Source organism: Lichenostomus cassidix, chromosome 20, assembly GCF_008360975.1.
Source record: "Lichenostomus cassidix isolate B80296 chromosome 20, HeHo_3.0, whole genome shotgun sequence".
NCBI classification, from domain to species: domain Eukaryota; kingdom Metazoa; phylum Chordata; class Aves; order Passeriformes; family Meliphagidae; genus Lichenostomus; species Lichenostomus cassidix.
In genome coordinates this window covers 6,910,972-6,928,443 of record NC_139500.1, presented here as the reverse complement: position 1 = coordinate 6,928,443, position 17,472 = coordinate 6,910,972, and the positions used below count along the sequence as shown (strand labels likewise).

The 17,472-nt window shown below is 53.7% G+C and overlaps 1 protein-coding gene across 1 annotated transcript; it reads left to right on the top strand.

Annotated features, from left to right (window-relative positions):
* The first annotated feature begins 103 nt into the window (after positions 1-103).
* On the top strand, positions 104-17,200 carry STK35 (serine/threonine kinase 35). Its single transcript, XM_085079086.1, has 3 exons — positions 104-550; positions 5,974-6,721; positions 12,898-17,200. Exons 1-2 carry the CDS (start codon positions 139-141, stop codon positions 6,684-6,686), a joined length of 1,125 nt encoding a protein of 374 aa, XP_084935212.1. The 5' UTR covers positions 104-138; the 3' UTR covers positions 6,687-6,721; positions 12,898-17,200.
* Positions 17,201-17,472: the final 272 nt, after the last annotated feature.

The following is a 17,472-nucleotide window of genomic DNA, read 5'->3' as shown; positions in this document are numbered from 1 at the left end:
CGCCCCGCGCGGCCGCGATTGGCCGAGCGCTTAAAGGGGCCGGCAGCGCGCGCTTTTCCGCCCCGCGGCGCGGCGGCGGCATCGGCGCGTGCCCCCTCGCCCGCGCGGCGCTGCCCGGCACGCGGGGCGGGGGGGGCCATGGACGGCGGCCTCCGCGGGACACAAAGGACGGCGCGGCGGCGGCGGGCGGCGCGGCGCGGGGCCATGGCGGCGGCGGCGGTGGCGGGGCCGGGCATCGGCGGCGGCGGCGGCGGCCCGCGGTACAGCCTGCTGGCCGAGATCGGCCGCGGCGCCTACGGCGTGGTGTACGAGGCGGTGTCGGGCCGCAGCGGCGCCCGGCTGGCGGTGAAGCGGATCCGCTGCGACGCTCCCGAGAACGTTGAGCTGGCGCTGGCCGAGTTCTGGGCCCTAACGAGCCTCCGGCGGCAGCACCCCAACGTGGTGCGGTTCGAGGAGTGCGTCCTGCAGCGGCACGGCCTGGGGCAGCGCATGAGCCACGGCAACAAGCGCAGCCAGCTCTACCTGCGCCTCGTCGAGACCTCCCTCAAAGGTACCGGCACCCCGGGACATCCCCGGCACGTCCCCAGCGCCCTCCTGGGGCACCTCCCGGGCTGCCCTCCCACACCTAGGGCCTCCATGGTCCCTGACCCTGACACCCGTGCCATCAATCCCTGTCCCTGAGCACCTGGATCTGCCACCTCCCCGCTGCCATCCGTGGCCCCTACACCCAGATCCTCCTGCCCACCCCCAGGTTACACACCCCTGAGCAGGTGACCGCTGAGATGTCCCATGCAGGACACCGTGGTGTTGTCCCCTTTCCCCTGGGACACCTTTCTCCAACACCGGCACCTCAGGCACTGCTGCAACCCTCCCTTGCTCCCCATCATCCCATTGCTCAAATCCCTCCTGGGCATCGCCTGCCTTCAGGAGCACCCAAAGCTCCCCATAGCTCTCACAATTCTGCCCTGCTTTTTCAACATAACTGCCCCTGGGCTCTCCCTGCTGTGCCCCTGGGCACCCCATCACCCCTGCAGTCCTGGGGTCCCCTCTGGGGTACCTGCTCCAGCCTTGCTTCCATCACCCACCTCTGTCCTGTCCCTGCAGGGCTCCCCCACAGGGTCCCTCTGCTGCCCCTTTTTGCTGCCACCCAACCTGAACAGACCTGCGGGACCCTCTTCTGGACACTCTCCCCATATGCTGTGCCATCCTCTCCACTCTCCTTTTCCTGTGTGCTACTCCTAGGAACACGATTCCCTAAACCCCCATCCACCTCTCACAGCTGTGCAGCACCCCAGCCCTGTGCCCTTCTTCCTGAGGGACCCTGTTGTAACCTCCAGGTTGAGACCTAGCCCTGGGGGACATCCCTGTGTGCTGCCCCCAGCCTTTTCCTGCACCCCCTGCCAGCACCGACCTCTTCCTCCCTTACACCCCAAATTCTGAAGCTCCATCTGCTACCCTCACCTGTGCCACAGCCCGCACACATCCCCTGGGGACCTCCACAGCCTCTGCCCCAGTCACACCAAGGGAACATCTTCCCCTTTCTGCCTGATGCACTGTCCCATTTCTGAGCACCTGTTATGGCTCAAGCTCTCACAGCTTTGGGACTGTCCCAAAGGGGCATAGAGCTATTGCTGGCTCTGTGGGAACAGCCCTGAAAGCACCAATGCCTGTAGGCTGGGCTGATACCCCATTTTCCCCTGGGCTCTGTCAGCAGCATCACAAGGCTGTCAGGGGTCACCTTGCCTTGTCACAGCTGATGACTGTGATGGTGACATCTCCAAAATGCTCCCTCCCTCTGCTCCCTTGGCTGCTTTTCAGACCCAGCTTTGCCAATGTGCTGTGAAGATGTGGAAAAATACCGGAGCCCTGTGCCCTCGATGCCCCTGTGGGCAGAGCCAGCTCACCCCAGTCCTTCCTTTCCCAAACTTGTGTGCCAGGACTCCTGTCAGCTCCTTGGGGGGAGCTCAGTCTCCCCATGCCCCCCAGCTGAGCCCCCAGTATAGGCAGCCCCCAAACCCTGTGCCAGGCCCAGAGTTCATCTGAGGCTCCTGAGATCCTCTGAGCAAACCTGTGGCTCTGACTGTCCCTGCCTTGCCTGTCCCCTCTGTATCCCTGGGGGCAGTGGGAGGGAACATGTCCAGACCTGCCTGGCTCTCCCCATGCATCCCAGCTCCTGCTCTTCCTTCACACAACCACCCAAGGGAGGCTCCTTGAGAAGGGCAGTGTCCAAATTCCTGTACAGCTGGGCCACACAGCTTCCCGGGAGAGGAGCCAACTCTTCTCTTCGGGTGTGTGTCCAGCTGTAGCAGGTACGGTGGGTCCTGCCCTCCTCTGTCACGTTGCACACCCCGAGGAGTGGTGGCTTGGCTTGGGGAAAGCTCTTGAGTAGCTGGAGGTGCCCCATCTCCAAGTGGGGAAAGAGACCCAGAGATGCCCCATCTCTAGGTGGGGGTTGAGCCTCCTGAATTCCCAGCCGTGGGGAGGGCTTTGCCTGCCCTGCTGCAGCCCCTTAGAGGGGAGCAGAGCTCTCCATCCCCAGCCCAGACAGGAGCAGTTTGACTCCCAAAACCAAGCTGAAGCACATTCTCCCATCCATCTGCCTGGCTGCCCTTGGGGCTGTGTTGTGCCGGGCAGCCTGTGCTTGCTGCCTTCCCAAGCCTTAGCTCTAATAGACAGAGATAAATATTTTCAAAACAAAAGCTGGAGCTGGATGAGCCCCCGCAGGTCTCCTGCTCTCCTTCCCTGCCGGCAGCAGAGCTGGAGCTGTGTCAGTGGCCGTGGAGCTGTGCTGCCGTGCCATTCTGCACGACCGCAGCTGGGCTATTTACGGGCCAGCGCAGATGCTGTGCCAACGTGCCGGGGCTCAGGGCATGGTGAGGATTAATCCGAGACTTTCTGAATCGGGAGCACAACTGTCGGGATACCAGGAGGGGTTTAGTCTCAGCTACTGCGCGGAGCCTGAACCTTCATCATTTTAACGAGATGTGGAGTAATTAAATTTAAGGGCAGGGTGTGAAACGGAAGGTGAAAGCTCAGTGCTGAGCTGGAGGAGAGGCACATGCCCGTGCAATATGCTCGGAGCCCTGACACAGGAGCATCTCCAGGGCTTATGCACACCTTGTGCCTCTCTGGCTCCTAACCTAGAGCAGTGACAGAGCTGCCTTAAGTGAACAGGTGTAGGGTGTTGCTTCCTGTTCCTCCCACATCATCTGTGGGGCCACCAACCTGCCACCAGCACTCAGCCTCACTCATGGGCTGCCCTGGTGTCATGTTGCCATCATGCCAAGGAACTGGAATGCCAACACCCATCTCTGGTGGAGCCTCTTTGCACAGAGGGAGTTGAAAGTTACATGTAGTGGTAGGCACTGGGATGCTGCTTCTGCTCTCACTAGATTTTTATTTTCCCTGTGAAGCTAAGCAAATTAGTACACTGATAATGAGCTCCCAGGATGGGGGAGGGGCCTGCTGGAGGGATGGAGTGTGAGTGTGTGCCATCCTGTGTTTGGGCAGGGAGCACATGGGGATGCTGGCTTAGTGATAGAGAACAGGTCCAGCCTGTCATTGGCATCTCCTCAGCTCTTGACTGCTTGTCTTCAGTTTGCTAACATCTCATCTTTAGGGAGCGTCTTGCCAGCTCTTTATGTTTAAAGCTGTTTGTTTTGAAGGCAGGAAGATGATTTAACAACTAAAACACTTTCAGATTATAGAAAGAAAATGAGGAAATATTACTTTTGGCTTAAGCCTCTCCTTGCAGCGCTCCACCCAAAGTGAAGTGCCTGGTGCTCACAGCTACTGCTGGAACCCCATCTTCTTTCTTGTGCTTGCTGAGGTTCAGGGGCCAAGTTTTAAATCAGAGCCTTCCTTATGCTAAAAACAAACCTTGGCTTGTGAGAGCTAACAGGTCCTGGCTGCTGCTCAGCCAGTGTTTGAGCCACTTCCTGCGGGAAGGGGCTGCCGGCAGCACTGTGTGGATGCTCCTACCTGTGTGTGTGTGAGGGATATGGGGCACTGCCATGCTCCCTGTTGTGTTTGATTCCTGGCAGAGAAGAGCCAGACCCTCCTGCTACCTGTGTTGGGGCTATATGGCTGCAGACAGGAGCAGGAAAGCCAAGCCCTGTGTCCTGCTGTGATGTCACTGGGGTTTAACAAATCAAAGCGGTGGCAGCCATGTGAGCTGGGGTTGTCCTGGTTCTGCCGAGGTCTCAGCTCCCAGAACAAGCAGCCTCTCCTTCAGTTTCCAGGCTGTCATGCCAAAGGTGACTTGCACCAGAGAAGTTGCTTTTCCTGGTCAGCATTTTGGTCTCCAGAGCCAAGCTGTCCTGTGATGCTCCCAGTTGGCCCTTGGGCTTTCATGCTGAGCCCCACTCCAGCCAAATGAGACCCCCGAAGTGTAGCCAGTGCCCTGTGTATCTCCACCCTGTTCTTTCATCCCTCAGATCTAACCTTCAGACCTAATCTCAGCAAAAGATTGCTGAGGGTGGGGAGGTGCAGCCAAATCCTTCTGTTGTGCAGATTTCCATTTCCATAGCAGTAGCCATGGATACAGACTGTTTGTGCAAATAACCAATATTCCCACCCACACCGATTGCTGACCAGTCCAGCCCAGGGCTGGGTGTCCCTGGTAGTCCTTGGCTTTACCTGCTGCTGGAAGTTTTTTGCTTTCCCCGATGCTCTCTAGGGCTTTGCTTAAACAAAACCCAACTTTGTCAAATGGGTGGAGTTTTTTAACTGCTTTCAAAAACACTTGAGTTCGGCTGTGGGACTTTTTAACTGTGGCAGAGGTGAGTGGTGTCCTCCAGCTTCTCCCTTATGGTGCTTGAGGATTAGAAAAAGTTTCTAGAGCAAAACGATGCTCTGGTGGTGTGTGCAGGCTCTGCCAATCACCTGGGTGCTCTCTGGAGGAGACTTGGGGTCTGACAGTGGGGTTTGCATTCCTGGCACCAGCTAATGGGGATGAGTCTGTTGCCAGTGCTCCCTGGGACATCCTGGCATCCCTGGGGAGCACCAGTGGCAGACCTGGCCCCATTAGCTGATATGATGCTGTTGTGTTCGCCACATGTCTAATGGATGTGCAAGAGAGTCCTTTGCTAGGCACGAGGTTTATAGAGTAAAGCCTAGATTTAATGGATCAGCTCTGAGATTCTCTGAGCTTGAAGAGCTCAGTTGGATGTCTGGTGAAAGAAGAAGCTATTTTGGGTGTAATATTGACTAGCAGGAGCAGTTATATCCACGAGTGTGGCTGAGATTACACTCAGCAAACATTGTTTGTGGCTTGGACCTCCAGTTTCCTCTCATTCCTCTCAGTTTCCTAAAGACTTGTTGGCACTTAAAGAAAGCTGGATGAAGTGGCAGAGTTTCCCCAGCACAAATGTAATCCTTAAACACACAAATTTGGTCTGGGAAGACCCAGTGGGCCATAGGGCTTGGACAGTGGTGTGAGCACTCTTGGCAAGACTGTGCTGGCACAGTGTTAAGGGTTGTGATTTACTCCCCATGTGCAGTTCCAGTAAAGTGTAGGGAATGAGCCAACCTTTGCCTCCTGCAGCAGAGCTCAGGTGGGAGAGGAGGCATTCACAGAACTGATTTTTTTTTTTTTTTTTTTTCCTATGGACTCGCTGCTAATAATGCTTTTAGCCTCTGCTGCTTTGGCTGTAAGAGCCTGGGGAGAATGGCCTGATGGTAGGACTGAAGATGTGTTCTCTGCACTTTGCTGGGAGGAGGTCCCTGAGGTGGTTCCCAGCAGTGAGCTTGGATAAACAGGGTGCTGGTGTGTGGTGCTCAACAGGATCCCCAAGCACTTGAAGCCACAGCAGTGCCAACATCACTGCTGATGCTCTGCAGCGCGATAGGTCCTGGTCACATTCCCAAAGCCTATGCTATCCACATAAACCAGACCCATTCCTCACCCACCCTGGGTTAGTATGGACTTTGTAATGTGTCTGAAAAATGAACTCTTTTTTCCCTTTTGGTCAGGTGAGAGGATCCTGGGCTATGCAGAGGAGCCTTGCTACCTGTGGTTCGTCATGGAGTTCTGCGAAGGGGGAGACCTCAACCAGTACGTGCTGTCCCGAAGGCCCGACCCAGCCACCAACAAGAGCTTCATGCTGCAGCTGACCAGTGCCATTGCCTTCCTGCACAAGAACCACATTGTCCACCGGGACCTGAAGCCGGACAACATCCTGATAACTGAGAAATCTGGCACCCCTGTGCTCAAGGTGGCTGACTTCGGGCTGAGCAAGGTCTGCGCTGGCCTGACTGCTCGGGGCAAGGAGGGTGCTCACGAGAACAGAAATGTGAATGTGAACAAGTACTGGCTGTCCTCGGCCTGTGGCTCTGATTTCTACATGGCGCCCGAGGTCTGGGAGGGACACTACACTGCCAAGGCTGACATCTTCGCCCTCGGTATCATCATCTGGGCCATGATTGAGAGGATCACTTTCATTGACGCCGAGACCAAGAAGGAGCTGCTGGGCACTTACATCAAGCAGGGGACCGAGATTGTGCCCGTTGGGGAAGCGCTGCTAGAAAACCCAAAGATGGAGCTGCACATCCCTCAGAAACGCAGGACTTCCATGTCTGAGGGGATCAAGCAGCTCTTGAAAGACATGTTGGCTGCTAACCCGCAGGATCGACCTGATGCCTTTGAGCTTGAAACCAGAATGGACCAGGTTACATGTGCTGCTTAAATTCAGGGCAAGGCACTGCTGTGCTTTGCAGCTGGGTAAGTGATTCGCACTTTCTGTCTTATTTCTGTCGGCTGTACTGGCCCAATAGTGCACTTTGTAGTGACAAAGGAGTCTTTTATGTTCCTAGAGCTATTTCTATAGTGACTCATCAGAGCTCTGCTTCTGAGGTTGTTTTCACCTATTCTACTGCAAAAATAAAGTAGAGGTGAAAAGTAGAATTAGCAGCTGCATATCCTGTCACTGCCTGAGGGCCCAGTGGAGCTGGAAGGGCTGGGCAGGATCCTCAGAAGTCATGGCCATACTGAGACAGGCTGGGCACAACAGAGAGACCGGTGAGCACTTGGTATAAGTTTTGGGGACATCTGTCTCTCTCAGGGGCAGGGAGGGATCTGCCAGTTCTGCCTCTTCTGCTGTGTGATACAATTTCTGCGGTCTGTGCTGGGAGCAGCTCCCTGTCTAGCACCATCCCCTTCCCCTGTGACACTCGGACAGGGCACCTCAGGGCTCAGCTGGCTCAGTGAGCAGGCACCAAGTGGCACATCTGTCTTGGCACAAAACTGTTTCCTTTCACCTACGAGGCACATGGGTCCATCTTGTGGCTCTGTTTCATTTCCCTATTAAAGACAGGACTTCCCTTTGGTGTGAACTTCAGTGGCCCAAACCCAGGGGATGCTTTGGTCTCCAGCATCTGTGTTTGTAGACCTATTCAGGAAGGAAGCTTAAAAACGGCTCTGCTCAGACTGAGCTCAGCTCTGTCCAAGTCCCCTCCCTTCTCCCCCCTGCTAAACAGTCCCAAGCTCAGAGACCCTGATCCTGAGGCCTGGGTGGTCACACATGGTCTGGAAGGACCCCCAGGGACATAGGGTAGCTGGCAGTGTCACTAACCAGTGACACGGAAGGACTGGGAGGTGTTGCCTACATGGCAAAGCTGTCTGTAAACAGGAGCTGTTACTAGGGATTCTCCCAGCCAAACATTTCAATGAAACTGAAGGATTGCAGATTACCAGGGGTGAGGCTGACGTCTTCCCAGCCCACGTCCTTTCCAGGCTCCTGCAGAGCTGCCTGCCCATCGCTGGTCCCAGGAGATCTCTGACAGCCTGCCTGGATCAGATGATGGCATCACAGCTTGGACCCCCAGACCTCACCTCACCCTGAAACCACACAGAGCCAGCTGGACCGGAGCTGACCATGAATACAAGAGGGCAAAGAGGGAGGAAATAGTTTCCCTGGCCAGGACTCACCAGCTCACAGCTGATGTGTGCCTGGCCAGCTCTGAGAGTGAGACCCCAGCAGTAGGTGTGGGGAAGGTGAGGGTATTTTGGCAGGTTTTGCTAAAAACCCTCTTTGCTGCTGCCTGAGGGTTCCTGAGCTTATGGAAAACAATGTGCTGCTTGTCCCCCCTCTCTCTCTGTGTGCCCAGATACACTCCGTGCTGTATGTAGAGCAACAGGGGCATGGAAATGGAAAGATGCATTCGATGGGACTCGTTCTGTCTCTCTTGGTTTGTCCAAGGTGGTCCACAGACCATTCCCTCTGCACTCTTCCACGCACAGAATATTTAACACCCATCTCAAGTGGGAGTAACTGATTCAAACACTGCTGCCTGGGGCTGGGTACTGGTCCCAGTGCAAGTGCAGGCTGGGGGTTAGGGTGGGGGACTGAATCTGTGGAAATGTGAGCCCTTAAGATGGGTGTGCTCCAGCCCCGGGGCAAGAGCAGACACCCTTGTGCCCAGGGGTGAGGCGTGGTGCCGGTGGGGCTGTGGGAGCAGCTCTGCCGCACGTGGAGGGTCAGGCCGAGCTCTGCCATCTGCGCTGGCTCTGTGCTGACACGATGCTGCTGCGTTATGCAACCAGCCCCTGCCCTCGGGGGAAAATTCATCCTGCGCAGATCTGCGGAATAGTACATGAAGGGATAACAAACACCGAGGGGACAGTCCTACCCCGCGGCTGTTTGCTCAAGCCCAGCTGCCTTCTGCAGCCCCCCCTCCATCCGTGAGTCTGCACCGATCGCTCCGTCGTGACACAGCTGCAGCAGCCAGGGATGCTCTTACATAACCCAACCTGGCACATGGAGCGTGGTCGCTTGGCCCAGATAGAGCCCAGCACCAGCCATATGTTCCCTGCAAACCCAGGGTGTTCCTCCACCTCACTCGTGGGGCAGGAAAATATTTGGTGGGCTTTGCTCTGTGGTTTTCCTGGTGTAGCTGTGCATTCAATCAGCCTTCTTCTGGCTGCTATTAAATGCAAATCTTTAATTGGAAACCTGGTTGAGAAGCTTAAAATGGGATTTAGAGCAGGGCCTGAATTCTGCTCTCAGGTAATTTTAGTTGACCGAGAAACTCATGTAACCTCTTCCAACTTATTTGTGGCACTGGCGTGTAGGTTTCCTGTGCTGGGTCATGCAGTGGGTTCTTCCCCAGGACAGTTCAGACCTGCTCGACCTTGGTTCGTGTCATAACCTGGAAAACTGTAACCCTCCCTGACTCAGGGAATTGGATTTTTGCTTATTCTTTGCTATGCCACTGACCTCTTCAGATTTTGCTTCATGTCTCAGCAGCTTTGCCTTTAGTTCTGCCACGGATGCTGCACGCACCTGACAGCTCCATGCTCTGTTGCCCTTCCAAAATGCAGATAGAAAGTGTCAGTTCTCAGACAGGAACGTGGTTTTGTATTGGTTTATGCTGGACACCGGGCTGCCTGAGGTGAAGATGACTCGTTATCTCCCTGCTCTCCCCACTGCTGGTGACCCTAGGGGAATAGTTTCAGCAGAGATGGGCAGCATTTCCCTGGGGAAAACAAAGGTATTCTCTTTTTAATTTGAACACTGCTTCCCCACCTTCTGCAAAAGTTTTGATAAAGCCAAGTTTATCTACAGCTCTCTAGAGTTGTTGGCAAAAGCTGACTTTTGGGCAAAGAGAACAAAAACCTTCTAGTACAATTAGGGAGTGGCTGGGCTGTGTAGGGTACCTGCTGATGTGTCTCTGTGTGATAGCCCAGCACTGGCTGCACTGCACACTGGGGAGTATTTCACCCCTCCAGTACTGAAAAGGTGGCAGGACTTTCGACTCTCCTTTTGTGCAGTGTGAATATCTTGGGTTTTTTTTCTATGTCACCTTTATAGTTGCCCTCCAGATTCCCTGGGGCTGATAAGAAGCCTCCTGGAGATGCTGCTCCAGTGGGATCATCTGATGGGGTGGGTTTGTGCAACCCTTAGACAAGTAGCAGAGGATCAAGGTACAGTGGTATTGTGGTCTTTTGCTACTGACTGCAGTGACAGAGGAGCCTTGGCCACAGAAAGACAAGGGGCGGGTACAGCATCACCCACCGCTGACAGTTACGCATTTAAGAAACTTTGTAATTTTGATTCACACAGGACATCAAACTACAGTGGTTGTGATCAGTGTAGAAGGCAGCTTTTTCTGGTATATTGTATTCCATTATATTTTCACTGTGGCTAAAACAGTTGGTCTGATTTTGGGGTGGATGCTCAACGTGAATAGCAAGAATCTGTGCAGGCTGCAGCATCTGACTGGCTGCTATCAGCAGGAAGGTATTCAATAGCTGTGGCCAACCTGGTTCTCTCCAGCACTCCTCTGTCACTGTGTTTGATTATTCCAGTTTCAGCCGAAAGTGTCTGTTTGCATTTGCATTGTTCTGCTCTTTGCATTTCCAACGCACCAGGAGCTGATGCTGAACAAGCTTATCTGTTCTCCCTGCATCATGGTGTCTGTCCTGGCCAGAGCTCTCTGGTGCTGTGCCCAGCCACTCCCAGCACTGCTGATAAACTGCTGCCCTGTGGAATTTCAGAGCTAGAAATTCCAGGGATCAGGGGCACAGCAGCAGCTCTGAGAGCTGTCAGTGAACAGGGGCTGCTGCATCAAGTTAGATCTTGTCTGTTAGTATCACTCAGCTCAAGTTTTACTCACTGGCCATTTAAATGACAGCAGTTTCATTCCTAGAACAATGTTGGTTTTGACTTTGGACTGTTTTCAGTGTGGTTTGTGGATCTTGGCATGGACAAAAGCCACAGGACAGTAAAAGCAAGGTTAGTTCCTCTTCTCAGCTGCAACAGTGAATGCAGCATCACAGGGGCCACCCCACAGAGTGGCAACACCCTTCTAGGCAGTGTTGATTCTACCTGGGGTGAAATGAAGCCCTGAGGGTGAACTGGACCATGTCACCTCTGGCCAGTTGGATTAGTGTTTGTGTTTGCTCGCTGTCACCCCTACTTTGGCTTCTGAGGGAGGTCGCTGCAGTTGGATTTAAGGATGCGCCGAGGAATGTATCACAAGTACAGGTACAGAGCATGAGGAAAGGCTCAGGAGATAAATCAGGAACTCAGCCCCCTTCCCTTGCACTCTGTGTTCCCACACAGGGGCAGATGACATGGTTAACATGAGGAGGTGATGGGTTATCTCCCTCCTCTGCACTGAGCCCTCTCTGCCATGCAGATCCCTCTGTGTGACCCACACATTGGTGTCATCTTCCGTGCTGGGTGAGGGCTCCATGGGCTGCTGGTTCACATCCTGCTGATGCCGAATGAACATTCGAGCTGATTAAAACTATAAGTGGCATCAGTGGAGGGATTAAAAGCTCTTGAACAAGCCCCTGCAACAACGTGCGTCAGTGGGGTGAGCTCTCCTGTCTCAGAGCAGTGAGCTCAGGGCTGCTCAAGCAAGCGCCTTCCCTGAAAATGCTCCTACTCCAGGGAAGCACAAACAGAAATACTGCCCTACTTGCTAACGAAGCTGCATAATAGAGAAATGTTCCAGAAAAATCCTTGTGTGTTTGCCTTGACCTGATGTCTGTGTGCCTGTCACCTCCTCAAACAGAAAGGCTTTATTCCAGTGGCAGCCAGCAAAAGTTGCATCCCTTGGTTAACCTCTCCTGCAAAGGAGCGTGCCCACGACCCTGCCTTCTGCTCTGAGCAGCCTTGTCCTTTAGAAATGTGCTCCTCAGGCAGGGATTTCTTTAATGAGATTTCCTAGGGCTAAGGGATTGGAGTAATTTGCTGGGCAGTGGCATTTTTTTCTGCAGTGGATCTTTCCCACTGCTCCCTTGGTGTCTGCAGAGCCCTTCACCCGTCCCTGGTGGGGGAGGACCTGCCCCTGATGAATGGGGAAGCTAAATCCAGCCCCCAAATTTTTTTCCGTGTAACTACCTGAGTTTAGAGCTCATGGGCCACCCCCACTGCTTTGCATCACAACTGCTGCCCTTGGCCCTGTTGGTGCCTCCTTGAGTTTGGGACATCCTGAAGGATGTATTTTCAGTACAGAAGTGACATCACGTGCACATGTGCTGTTCTTCTGCTGTCCACAGGGAATTTTCTGTGTTGCAAACGAATTGTGTGGAAAACGCTGGTGGCTTATGTACAGAGTTGAGCATTTCCATGTCCCTGAGCTCAGAGGACAGGACGGTGCCAGGGTTGTGGATGGATGGCTGCAGCACCCCTGCTGCTACAGCGACCATGGGGGTGGTTGTGTGTTGAGGCTTTGTCCAAAGCAGGGATTGGTGCAGCAAATACCTGCCTGTTCTACCCTAAAATTCCTGCCACAGCATCTTTGTGGGCTGAGCTATGAACCTATCCTGCTCTGCTTCCAGTTGCACCAAGCTTGATTTTACCCACATCTTGCAGAGCCGCTTGCGATGCCCGAGCTGCTGCTGACGCAGAGGGTGAGCAGTGCAGGGCATCTCCAGGGTTGCAGCTTGTTCTACCTTTCCTGGTGGAGAACAGGGAGCCAGCACTTGCAGACACATCACGTGGACTCTCAAGGCCAGGCTGTGCTGTGGGAGCACTTGTCCTTGTTCCAGCAGGACTGTCACTGCGGGGAGCCCTGTGTGATTGCGATGGGGCTGTGTTGTGGGGGTGTGGAGAGATGCTCAGCCCTCAGCCTGGGGCAGCTGGATGTGTGCTGTCCTTGGCACTGTGCTCCATGCACTGCTGTCTGAGCCCCTCTGGGGAAAAACTGACTGTAAACTGAGCCTAGTTCCGATCTAGATCAATAGCAAAAGCACTGGGCAGTAAAGAGATGTGGCAGCACCCGCAGTTTGGTGTGGGTTAGTCCAGTTCTGGACTAACTGGGATAAGTGGGAGTGGTGTTCTACACCCCTTCCATCAAGTAGCCAATGCCTGGAGTCACGGTGTAGTAACTGGGACAAACCACCGACAAACCTGACCTCTGTTTCTCCTCTCCTGTTTTCTCTTGCAGGTTTATTTACCAGGGACCCATTATCTCCATTATTTACGTGCAACAAGGAAGTCAAAGATAAGGGAAGATGATGATAAAGAAGATCCTCAGTCTGCAGGATCTCTGGCAATGTGAAATCTTTGAGTGTTACTTTTTTGTGTTGGGAAGGGGTGTTGTGGGGTTGTGGGAGGGGGCTGCAGGGGCCTGTGGAAGAACACAAGCTGTCACACTTACGAGACTTAGAAACAAGATCCAGAGAGCAGAGCTGCCCTTGCCCAGCCCTCCCTGTGTCTCCCGTGCTGCCGTTTGCCTCAGTAGGTGTTCTAGAGATGTGGTTCCATAAGGAGGTAGGAATCAGCAGCCTCATGGTGAGGTGTGCTGCCAGGTTCCAGCTCTGAGTCCAATTGGGCACAGTTTTGTGTTCAAAGCTATTGATTTTGCCTAGGGAAAATGGAAGCTAAGTGGTGGCTAGGTTTGCATCGGGAGTGCAGTGCTTTAGGAAAAACGAGTCTCTTGGACCACATGTTGCAAGCAGCTAAATAAGTTCATAGCCAGACAGCTCCTGAATAGGTGGTGCTGCCCAGGCTATGAGCAGTTGACATTAGGATAGAGTAGGATAAACAAGCTGGAAAGCCATTTAGCAAAGCAGGTCTTCCCAAGCTGGATTTCACTATCGTCTTTGTTACTGTCTTTCTATAGAGAGGGAACTGGGGAGCTGCTGAGTACATTTTCAGGTCAACATCATCTGAGTACAAGAGGAACAGAAAGCAGTCCACTTAATGCCATTTAATGCCAAACGTCAGTCGATAGGAACAATGCTGGGGAAAGAAGGAGGTTTGGCCTTAATGGCTCATGGGCTGTATTCTAGCCTCCCACAGGACACTTTTCCCTGCTAGCTAATGATCTCCAGGAAGCAAAGGCAATGCTGCTGTTCAGGGTGGGTTACAGTACGATACAGTTCAGACCAGGAGATTGGAACCTCAGGCCGAGCAGTTAGTTAAAACTCAATTTCCTTGCCTATATTTAAAGCAAAACTCCTGTTCTGGGGCTGCCCTATGTTGATGATCTTTAGACTTTGCTCACTGTAAATGCAATGTAAAGCACCACCTCTTCTCCACCCTGCAGCTTCTGAACCACCTAAAATGCTTTTCTCAGCAGGTGAAATTGCCCAGCAGTGGTTTGGGAAGTGGGCTGGTCTGACCCAGCATCACTCCTGAGCTGCCAGGGTGCTCATTCTGGAGCTGGCCATGGCCATGGGCAGGAGAGGGTGCCCCTGGCCCCTTGTCCCTGGCTGTGGGAATTGTTCCTTGCCTGCAGCTTTCCTCTGCCATCACTGGAAAGGTTCCTGTCTGGCAGCACCTCCATGTATCTCAGTGTACTTTGCTGATCTCACAGGAATGCGTGGAAATGGAGGAAATTCAGGTGGGCTAAGGCAGAGCTAGAGCAGAGAAAGGATGGAGGAGCTTCTTTCTTCTTTTCCAGGACACAAAGCTAAAGCTGTGGCTGCAGGAAGGCCTGATCCTCTTAGGAGGACCAGGCGGCTTCAGACCAGCTGTAACTGACTTGTGAAGGTTTGGACAACACAAATGCAGCACCAAGCCCTTGCTCTCACTGCTCTTGTCTTTGTCCCTGGGGATGCTTCTGTGGGCTGCAGCTGGGTGGGATTCCTGCAGCTTCCTGTGCTGCATCCCACAGGAAGGGGAGAGTGAATCTAGCTCACAAGTGCAGTGTTAGTGCCCTGATCACTGGACCATCATTCCTCCACCTGGCAGAGCCTTTGCTCCTGACTGTTACAGCTGTTCTAACTGAACCCTGGCCTGAACAGGTGCAGTAAGAGGGCTTTGTCCTCTCAGCCCTGGCTTTCCCTGCTGGAATGGCACCTCAGTAGGTATCACTTTGCAGTTGAAGGCAGCTTCCTAGGAGGTGGAATACCAACTCTAATAGGTAGGAGGTGAAGCTGGAAGGCAGTAAGTGGGTTACTCTGCTCCTCTCAGGACAGGAGTGAGTCCAGCAGGCCCTGGGAGGGTCAGCCCTCTTGGTCCACTGCTGTTTCAGGCCATCTTCAAACCACACATCTCCACCTCAGCTTTTGCATTGCAGATGTGTTTTTCAAGCAGCTTGATGTTAGTGAGCTAGACCGTAGTGCCTTACTTAGGATTTAGCAAACACTTCCAAGGAGGAGTCCTAGGGCTGCTAGCCTTTGGCCAACGTGGATGTTTCCCTGATTAGTTTGTCCTTTTAAGAGCATTTCTCCCTGATGATTTTGCTGCTGTTTGTGCTCAACTCCCCAGACTATACAGGAACCTGCCTCGTGTTTACAGCTCCCCCCACATCTCTCCTCCAGATACTTTGGTCTAGACCAGCACTCCCTCTAGAACAAGATGGGAATGGGGAACAGCTCAAACCTGCACATGCTGTGGGATGGAGAATGTTTAGGCTTCTTTTCTCAGGTGGGTCTATAGGGCCTCACCTGCCCAGCTCCTGCAGGCCAAACTTCCTGTGCTGTGGATGTTTGGCATTAGGATGCGCCGCTGGGAAAATCCAAGCTTAAGAAAGCAGCATTGAGCCTGTGGCCCATTTCCCAGCCCAGGGCCACGCTGTCTCTGTCTTCCTGGCTGCAGTGAAGCTGAGCATCCAAGTGCTGGGGGTAGCTGGTTAGTGTGGGGGGAGCCAAGCCCCCCTTGCAGAACTCTCCAGGCTCGTGTGGCCCCAGACGGTGCCCATGCCAGGGGAGAGATTGTATGAAACTGTTTACTTCTGATTTTGCTGTTTACAAGAGGGATGTGGGGTGGGTGGGGGGAACAAGCCAAGCCTCAGGAGGATTGGGAAACGTGTTATCTGCACCAGCCTGCAGCAAGGCCGACACCACCGGCATCATGCAGGTGTCACGGGGATCTCCCGGCCAGCTTTGGTCCATGGGGAGGAAAGCAGAGGTGGCTCTAGCCTAGAGGGGTTAGATTAGCTCCCCTATATCCCCTTGCTGCTGTGTTTGAGGTTCAGCAGTGCTAGTGACAGATAAGAGTTACCCCTGTGGTCTTCCTTTACTCCTCAGGACCCAGCTCCTTCACATATCACAGGCTCCCAGGGCCTTTCTGGAGCAATAAGATATAAAACAAGCATTACCATCGTCGTGGAAATCCTCCGTTATGTGCAGTGTCTGTCTCCTCCGTATGCAGTATGAGTCTGGGTTTAAGCCTGCCAAGCATCACAGGGCAGCTGCTTCAGGGCACTAACTGGGATTTGTTTCCCTGGGCTTTCTGCCGGTCAGGAGAACAGGGAAGTATGCTACTGCTTTCCTTCCTTACCCCAGGCCTGTGCTGCCCAACCGTCACACTACAGGTGCCTGGGGCAAGGGTGCTGCTGGTCCCCTTTTCAGTGATGCTGGCATGGGATGGATGTGTGGAGCTCAGCACTGTGCTCCACTCCTCACAGCCTCCATCCCATCAGCCAGGGCAGCATTGGGAAAGCAGAGCCCCATTCCCTTGGCACTGGGACACAGCCAATGCTTGTGCTACTGGTGGGGGAAGAGTTGTGCCAGTGGCTCCTATGCTCCTCAGCTGCTTACAGGCACATCCCAGCGTGTGGCCCTTCATGTCCAGAAGCATTCCACACTTCACAGCAGGGTGTCTGGGGTGGTGGGTGTAGCTGGAAGGGATGTGCAGGGAGCTGCTCTCTTCCAGCTGTGATCTGCCAGATCATTTCTCTGACGCCTGCCCAAATGCTTTTAGCCCTGAGGATGTGTCTAGGCTGCTAGGAAGAGCTCACAGGGGCCACACGGGAGTGCCTGGTGTCCCCATCCTGGTGCCTGTTCCCTCCACAGCAGCTACCCAGCCCAGCACGGGCCTTCAGTTCACTCACCCAGCAGAACACAGTAGCTTTGCAGGGTGAGCTGCTTCACTACCACACCACCAGAGTGCTGGGTGAGCCCCAGGACAGGGGCACCCTGCCCCAGCCCTGCTGCAGGCTTCGCCCACTCCCCACAGCCCCTGTGCTGAGCTAGCAAGAGCAGAAGGCTTAAACCCAGACTCCAAACTAAAGATAATATTAGTAAATGAATATGGTTTGTTTGGGTTTTTTTTTTGTTTGTTTGGTTTTTTTTTTTTGCACAGAAGCTGGTAATCTAGGACCTATGTGTGAACAACTTTATATAAATATTTTTTGTACTTGGTTTACTCGGGTTGGTATGAAACGTTCTATTTAAGTTCTTTGAACACTGTGGATCCCCTGATGTGTATGAATGGCAGAGGCTTTGTAAATTAAGGGACGTTTGTGTGAATAAAGCTATTTGATGGGGTTGAAAAGCCACACACAACTTGAAACACAAGCTCTGCGTGTTTGTCCTCAACTCTGCTGGCAGCAGTGGGGTTGGAAGGGTGACCCTGGCACCAATGGGCAGACCAATGCCCTAAAGTACCTCTGGCTCCATCCTGGAGGGCAGGTCCAGCTAAACCCGAACTGGAGCTGGCCTAGCTGTATTGACCTTAGGGCACTAAACCAAGGCACCATGGCCAGTGCCAACCAGAACGTGGCTTCCTGGCGTGTGGCACTTGTGGCTCTTTATCCTTGCCCTGGATTAGGATTAGCCCCGTTCTTGAT